At 34.0% G+C, this 8876-nt stretch overlaps 1 protein-coding gene and 1 long non-coding RNA gene across 2 annotated transcripts; both read left to right on the top strand.

Moving 5' to 3' along the window:
* Positions 1-1201: 1201 nt before the first annotated feature.
* LOC111613191 lies at positions 1202-2610 on the top strand. The gene is made up of 3 exons (XR_002754732.1): positions 1202-1360; positions 1986-2146; positions 2228-2610. It is a non-coding gene; the product is annotated as an uncharacterized LOC111613191 (long non-coding RNA).
* A 1428-nt stretch (positions 2611-4038) lies between these two features.
* LOC111613194 (zinc finger BED domain-containing protein 4-like) lies at positions 4039-7078 on the top strand. Its single transcript, XM_023354540.1, has one exon. It carries the CDS (start codon positions 5030-5032, stop codon positions 6911-6913), a length of 1884 nt encoding a protein of 627 aa, XP_023210308.1. The 5' UTR covers positions 4039-5029; the 3' UTR covers positions 6914-7078.
* Positions 7079-8876: the final 1798 nt, after the last annotated feature.

The following is an 8876-nucleotide window of genomic DNA, read 5'->3' on the forward strand; positions in this document are numbered from 1 at the left end:
AGTAATAACATCTCTTAAGCGGATATCAAATCTAACGAAAACAGCTACGCTAATTATCGATTTTTTTATTTGTTACCTTATATTAAAGCTTAAATATGAACGTACACAGAAAAATATAGCAAATTCATGCCTACCTGTTGTCAAGTGTGTTCAAAAACTTCTAGATTCCTTTATAAACGACTTTAAAGAACACTTACCATTCAAAACATGCAGAACCACACGCACTTTTTGTCAGAACATATCGGATTTAACAACGTGATTCAACCAAACAATAGAAAATTTGACAACCCATTGTCGCGACACTGATAATCAAGGGACTGTAGACTCATGTGCTATCACTCTAATATTCTAATCGTTTGCATGTCTTCGCCTGCTTATAATTTCCTGTAAGTTTCAGTTCAATCGCATAATTTCTTCATTCTTTTGCAGTCTTTACAAACGGTAGTGTGTATTATCGCAAGATTTAAGTCAATTTGTTACTTATAAAATCGTAAACTTCTTTTTCAGATTTGAAGTTTCAGCTCAAATTTAAAAATTTTAAAATAAATTTTATATTTTTTAACTATTATTAAATGGCAAAGGCTTAACTTTTATGGTAGAAATAGGTTTCATAACAAAATTTTATATGCTAATAACGAGTAAAATCGTCATCAGTTCCAACCCTAGTGCAGATACATGCGACACGCCTTAACACGTGTTTGTTCTTCTTCGTTACGATTTCGCTAGAGGCGCTACGGTCGGTCTCAGCCAATGTGTTTCTGCAGCTAAAAGCTTGTATTGTGCCTTTATAAATTACTGTACTTGTAAATGANTTTAACTATTATTAAATGGCAAAGGCTTAACTTTTATGGTAGAAATAGGTTTCATAACAAAATTTTATATGCTAATAACGAGTAAAATCGTCATCAGTTCCAACCCTACTGGAGATACACGCGACATTCCTTAACACGTGTTTGTTCTTCTTCCTTACGATTTCGCTAGAGGCGCTACGGTCGGTCTCAGCCAATGTGTTTCTGCAGCTAAAAGCTTATATTTGTGCCTATGTAAATTATTGTACTTGTAAATGACATTTTTCCATCTGAAAAATAATGATGATTATTATTTCATTTATTTTTTAAAATGCGAAACTAAGGTAAAGTATTTGAAAAATTTTATACGCATTAATTTGCATAATTCCTTGTCTCATCACTCTTATTTTTATCTGCAAGTTTCGCTTTTGTCTGCATTGTTAGATTCCACTTTCCTTTTACGAGTTTTCACATTTAGTGTATTTTAATAATGTTGTATACGAATGACATTATCATTCTACTGATAACTGTGTTTTTTTAACTTATTTAATGGAAGTTCTCTAAATGACAAAGTAAGTAGTCTGTCCTCAACAGAAAAATGGTTTATAGGCCTATTATATTAGAAATGACGTAAATACAGTTATCGAAAAAATTGAAAGGTTAATCTTTACTTACGTGGACTGTCATGGCCTCAGAGTGGGGACCCACGTTCTAATCTAACCTACTGTGTGGCTATGGCAGTCCACTTTAGTAAAGATTGACCAAATGAAAATATTAATAAGAATGAATATAGATAAAAGACACGGTTTCGAATTGTAAGAAAATGTTAAAGTTAGCCATTGCGGAATCTGATATTAATATTTGATGCGGTGTTTTGGAAACAATTACATCTGACAGGTACTGACATCACCTTGTTTATCGTGAACTTTAAAAAAGGTTGGAAACATTCCGTATGCCAGGATGTTAGTGAGTGGGGTGGTCACTATTTTATTCATCTTAGAGGCTTACTATTCTCGAATATTTCTGAAATTTTGCTAGAAGGTTTGCACTATAGGGGATGGATCCTTTTAAATTTTGGTGGTTAAAGGTCAAGGGAATGGAGAGATAGACGGGAGGTCGTTAGTCCTGCCTATATGGAGGGCTTTTAATTATTTTGGCCGGAAAAGTTAAGCAACTCGTTGCTGTATTTCTTTCCAGGTAATGTTCAGCACGTCAGTCAGCTTGTTCGTCATTTCAATGTTTGTAATAACAAAGTATGTTCATGCATCATTCAATACACTCGAAACACACAGATTTCTTCTGTTGATTACCGTAGCTACGACAATTTCGTGGATTTTGGAATTAACCAGATGGTTGATGTAAGGGTATTTCAGTTGTTAATTGCAAGTAATTTTTTATGTATTTTAAATAACTTTATAAAAATTTATGTCATATTTTAGAAGAAAGATATTCAACGTGGAGCAAGGGAATCAGAACAGACATTTCAACCATTATTTGCTTTTCGTTGAAAGTGTTTTGTTTTCCATTATCTTAAAATTGGCAGATTCGTACTTTGTGGAATATTTGAAAGGAGAAGATTACGAAATAGAGAAGAACGACGCTTCTTTGTTACAATATTGTGCCCAGAATCATGGACAAGATTCATTAATCGACGTTTTGTGGTATTCGGAAGATTAATTTGAACTGTTTTAATCTCCGTATTTAATCACGTTACCATACAGACAATACATAAAATTCAATGACCAATTTTTTCTCTGTAAATTTTGATTGCAGATAAATTATATTTGTGTACTTTCATGTTGCTATAATTTCTATTTTATTCAATTTTGATATGTAATTTCTAAGTTAAATTTTAAATGGTTCTTAGAAGTATAAAATAAAGAAAAAATTTAATGTTTTGTTTTAATTCTTGTTTAACCAAACACGTCAAAAATGAAGAAAAATGAGAAATTATTGTTTCGTCGTCATAATACCGGAATGCACTTTTTAATTTTAATTTTAATTATAAGCTGTCTGCCTGAAATTAGTGGTGTGTTGCCCCTGTATATCATACTGTTTCTGACGACACAATCATGCCAGTCATCTAACTCCTTTCAATTAACTATATAGGGGACACTTTCTATATTTTATTTGGACTTTCATCTATCTTACTCCGTACTCAAGATTAAAGAAGGACAGACAGGTAGTGGTAATTTGCAGGTCTACAATCTATTTAAATTGCAGCCTAAATACTGAAAACATACTAGTGCAATGAGAAAGACTACGCGGACACACAACAAATTGAGTTTTCGAAGAAAGCGAATTGTTCGAACACGACTGTTATGTTTAGTTGAGTACAATACAAAAGTTTTATTCACAAAGCCCAGGATTAGGTGATCGACAGGACTCGGGTGACTAAAAATTCATCATTAATCCTACGCTCCGCCGATGAAAGTCTTACGATCTTAAAAATGTCTCATTGTAACTGTGAAATAATACATGAGAGTATATTCTGTACGAATAATACATACGAAATACGAGTTATGTACAGTAGAGCATCGATTATCCCACTCAATTGGGGATTGCGGTTGGTCGGATAACTGAAAAAACGGATAACCGAAAAATATGAAAAAATACATTATTAGTATAGTATATTAGTATATCCCATGTAATTAGTATATCTCTATTAACCTACTTCACGTTGAATTTTCATCGATGTTAAGCCTAAAAAATTCTTTAAAAATAATAATCGTCGCTATTGTATCGTTAAAAATGAGGAAATTAAGCCTCGTTTAAATACTGGCTCCCTTTCACAGTCGAGCCAGTGTTACCATCTAAAACACGTAAAAATAATATTAAAGTAACCAAGACATAGCCAAATATTGTAGCGCCACATCACTAGCAGACATTTGAATTTGCCGACTAGAACGCGGTCGGTTAACCGATGTGACGGTTGATCGAGGGTCGGATAATCGATGCTCTACTGTACTTCGATCGTGTGTTTTGATTAGTGATGTGCCGGATCATTAAAAATGTATATCCGCGGATACGGTTACGGATACGGATAATTAGTGTCAAGATCCGCGGATACGGATCTCAACTTTCGTACTCAGTCGGCGCCGATGCGTGTGACCTTGGACCGATAGTTGACGCTTTGCGTTAATAACGCGACGTGTTTTGACTTGCACTGCGCGTGTTTTTGTTTATAGTGTGAAAGTGCGCTAAATTAGAATTCACCACAAAGGCAGACAGGATAAAGTAACAGAAAGTTGATATAATTTTCCAATTAAGCTATTTCGCGTCTTTATAAAGATTCTATTTCGGGGAATTCCAACTTCACGGTACAAACAGTAGCATGCGAAATTACAACGATAATATTAGTTCGCTGTATCCAAAGCACGTGTACAATACAGATCCCGATCGCAACAATATAACCCGGAACCTTAAAACTAACCTTAAACACGAACTTAACACTAATAACAGAAAAAGGGATAGAATTAAGAAGACAGAAAAAAAGGTAGATAAGATAGAAATACGGATATCTGGAGTTTTGTCCCTTTTTTCGGCTTGTTTCTTTATGCGTACTGTTGGGTGGGATAACACACGTCCTTCTCCTATAACTGGCCAGTTCTCTTCTTCAATAATTAGGATTTTTCCTTTCACAGTCCTCAATACGACCTTAAAACAGGAACTTTTTTCTGAACTTATTTCCGAACTATCCGGTCATTAAAAATACGACTCCCAGTATTCTCACTTCGTCCGTACACTCTGCCGTCCGGTTTACGAATGACCTGCTACGTCACTTCTCTTTTTTCTCCGGCTTCTGTTTACACCTTTGCTCCTCAAATTTCTAGGAACTGCTCATCCCACCCAAGGGACAGGGAATAGATAAGAAAGTTCTAGAAGAAAATAGAACAATAGAACAAAGGGTAGAAAGAAGAAACGAAACTAAACTAAAATTAATATTTACAAAAATATAGCGTACCGCCACAATAGTTTAGTGCAGTGTTTCCCAACCTTTTTTGTGCTATGCCCCACTTAAGCCTTTCTAAAATTCTTATGTCTCCCTAACATATACAACGGCTATACGGTTAACTTAAACTCTGGACAAGTCCATTTTCGAATTGTCCTTTTTAGCAATCCAATTGCCCCCTGTGGGGCCCACGCCCCACGTTGGGAAACACTGGTTTGTGGCTAGTGTGACACGGGATAGCGTAGGTTACGTTTGTGTTTTTGGAGAGTGTTGAATTAAATTAAAAACAATGTCGACAAAAAAGTTTAGTAGTATAATATGGAAATATTTTACGATAGTAAATGACGAATGTGCTAAATGTAAAATTTGTGAAGGAAAGTATTCCCGTAAGGGTAAAGGTACAACATCGTTAAAAAATCACCTCCAGAGGAAACATCCACAAGAATATGCTTTATTCTTAAAAGAAGACTCCGCTAAGAAGAGTGCCGACGAAAACGTTCAACAGGGAACATCTTTACAAACGGTAAAAAGAGAATTTAGACAAACATTTTTTAACGAATACATAGAAAAACTCAAAATGTGGGATAATACAAACCCCAAATCAATAAAAATTGACTATTTAATTGCAGAAATGATAGCTTTATCTGATTTACCTTTTCAACACATAGAAGGATTGGGGTTCCGACGATTGTTGAATCATGTTGTTCCAAATTATGTTCTAAAAGGCAGGAAATATTTTACGGAACTTGTTTGCAGCGAACTTTACGATAAAGTGTCATCGAAAATAAAGATCATGTTGAAGGATTTTGAGAAAGTTTCCTTTACATCAGATATCTGGTCAGATTCTTCGTCAGGAGTTTCATTATTATCCTTAACATGTCATGGTATTACAAAAGATTTTATAAGAAAAAATATCGTTTTGAAAGCGGAGATTCTTGACGAACGCCACACGGGAGATTACATTTCGGCAATATTTCAATGTATGCTCGAAGAGTGGGGAATCCCAAAACAGAATGTGCACTGCATAGTAAGAGATGGGGGATCCAACATGAAGCGTGCCTGCACTTTATCTGACATAAATAATATTGACTGTACAGCACATCAGCTGCATCTGGTGGTCAAAGAAGCTATTAAAAATGTTGATGCAATATCCATGTTACTTACAAAATGCAGAAAAATTGCAGGACATTTCAACCATTCTACAATGGCAAAGCAAGAATTAGAAAAAATACAAGTTCGACTCAATCAAAGAGTTTTAAAAGTTTTGCAAGACTCGCTGACACGCTGGAATTCCAGCTATTATATGTTGGAAAAACTTGATTGCATTAAGGATTCGTTGTCGCTTTATTCTACTAATAATAAAATAGTACAGTTTGATGCCGAAAAGTGGATTTTAATTCAAGAATTTGTGAGAGTACTGAAGCATCTGGAAGATACCACAAAAAAATTGAGCGCACAAAACATATGTATATCCGACGTTATTCCTCTAGTACGAGCATTAAATAAATTGTATGACGAGATTCAAATTTCTGCTAATAGTGGGGAAACTCTCAACATCAGCACACCTGCCGTTCTTGATTTTTTGTCTTCTTTGAAGAATGAATTAGATTATCGTTTTTCTGAAATCGACAAAAATATATTGTTCCAAATAGCAACATTTTTAGATCCACGTTACAAAGGTAAATTTTTCAGTGATTTTCTTATCAAAGATATAAAACAGAAACTACTTACAGCTTTAGAAACAGAAGTAAATATCACAACAACTACAACTAGCACAGAAAAATCAAATGCTGTAAGAAAAGAATATTGCAACAATTTAGAAGACTCTATGGCTAATATGTTAGATAGTGACGATGAAGATGAGGAATCTGAAAACCAAATATCATACACTAATGCTAATTTGCTCACAGAATATGCCAAAGAAAAAAGATTATCAAGAGACCAAGATCCATTAAAGTATTGGGAGATTAATAGTAAAAAATTTGGAGGTCTTAGTCACATGGCTCGCACATATTTATCATCACCTGCAACAAGCGTTCCAAGTGAGCAGTTTTTCAGTGCAGCAGGAATTATTTACGATCCTCATCGTAATAGACTTTTGGGGGATAAAGCTGCCAAGTTACTCTTTTTGAAGTACAATTTACCATTAATTAATTTTGATTATGACATTTAATTTTTTTGAAGTTTCTAAAATTGTGATTATTTTATCTGATAATTTGATAATTAAAATTCTTTGATAATTATTATAATATAATATAACCGTGATGATTATTTCAATTAGCATTAGAGGTTTGATCTCACTATAAAGATAGTTAAATTAATACCTTATACTGGTAACTTATAATTAATGTTTAAATANCAATTTGTGTTTCTTTGCAAGCTCTTGGTGTATTATATTTGCTACTTGATTGTGTCTATGTAAGTAATCTGTCTGTGCCAAGAGCTTGCAACCAGAAGTAATGTGTTGTATAGTTTCTGGCATGATGTGACATTTTCTGCATGTGTCAATTGCGAGTGTTGTATCTTTGAGTATGTGTTTTCTACAGTTTTTAGTATTTATGACCTGATCCTGTATGGCAATCATGAATCCTTCCGTCTCCCCAAAGAGGCATTTTCGATCTAACCAGCTGTTTGACGCAGTTTTGTCAACTAAATACTGGACCAGGTCATAAGGATGCCTGCCATGGAGTGCCTTTCGAGCCCACGATTGCTTGATGGTGTCTATGCTTTTTATGTGTTGTGTTATATCTGTATGATGTGAGTGTAAGTTTAATGGTGTGCTATTTGACTCTGCTAGAATTACTGCTTTATGTAACTTTGATGTTTCTTGTTTCCTGTAGAAAAACTCTTGCAGTGACTGTATTTGTTTGTAGTGTAGGTTTATAATGTCAATCAGGCCACGTCCACCATCTTTACGTGGAAGGGTTAATCTTTCTATGGCGGATTTAGGGTGATGTTGTTTATGCTTAGTAAGTGTTGTTCTTGTTTTCCTTTGGAGTTGCTCGAGATCTGTGTCCCTATTTTACTTTGTATTATTGTTAAAATATTATTTTAAGTTGTCGTGTTTTAATTTACTCGGATATTAGAACAAATTGTAAACATTATTATTGAAAATTAAATTAATTTTATGATAATTAGAAAGAATATATAAAACTTTGCCTTATTGTTTCAAGATTTTTTATGAAAACTAAAATGAAATAAATTGAAAAGTTTTCTAAATACTTATAATCTTAATTTAATCAAGAAATTTTTCATCTGAAAATAATTTATATTTTAAAAAATTGGGGCGTGTCAGGACGTTGACACTGCGAGTGACTTTTTATTTTGAGAACTTTATATTTGGAATTTAAGTGAAAATTATTCGTTTGTTTAATTAAANAAACATTTCTTATTCAACGGCCATAAAAATTATTTATATTAATGATGTCTCCAAAGTTCAACGAAGTTTTCGCAGAAAAATAACTTATCAGAAATCGCTGCCGCGGTTTGGTGCGTTGCTCCGCGACGAAAACAAGCTTGAGCAATGGCGACGTCGAACGGTGCAAACTCGGTAAGTAATCCTACAATTTTTTGTTTATAGCGTAGTTTATACGGATTATTCCCCCCCCCAAAATATACGTATTTTGAGTCGAATTAGTCTAGAATCGATTAATTTTATGGAAGTAAACCTTTCAAAAAGATGTAGTCCGTAAACTTCACACGTGTCGGGCTGTGATTGGCAAGGACTCGTAAGAAATCGATTCATAAAGAACGGAACGTATTTACCGTGTTATAGGGGGGTCGACTGTACTATGACACGCTTCTTGTCTAGTGTTTTGAATGGCTTATAAGCACTAAGATTGGCTTTAATTTACCACTAGACTTATTACTCCACCGCAGGACATGAAATTAGATTTAGAACAACACTATTTTATTTTCAGAATGCATTTCGGACATGGTGTCCCTCATTAGCATTTTTGCTACAAAAATAATAGGAGATTAACAATTTTTTTAAAAATACCGTAATTGTCAGGAATGAACAAATGATGTGGACTTACATTTAACACGTGGATTCGATTTGTTGAACATTAAAAAAAGGCTAAGCATGCGATAAAAGAAAAATTTTTTCATTAAAACACGGTAGTGCTGATAAAATA

The sequence above is a fragment of the Centruroides sculpturatus genome, unplaced genomic scaffold (assembly GCF_000671375.1).
Source record: "Centruroides sculpturatus isolate CEXI.00-Female unplaced genomic scaffold, Cexi_2.0 scaffold1325, whole genome shotgun sequence".
NCBI classification, from domain to species: Eukaryota; Metazoa; Arthropoda; class Arachnida; order Scorpiones; family Buthidae; genus Centruroides; species Centruroides sculpturatus.

What these genes read in the sequence shown, in the direction of transcription:
- LOC111613194 (XM_023354540.1), top strand. Translation starts at nt 5,030, where the DNA reads ATGTCGACAAAAAAGTTTAGTAGTATAATATGGAAATATTTTACGATA.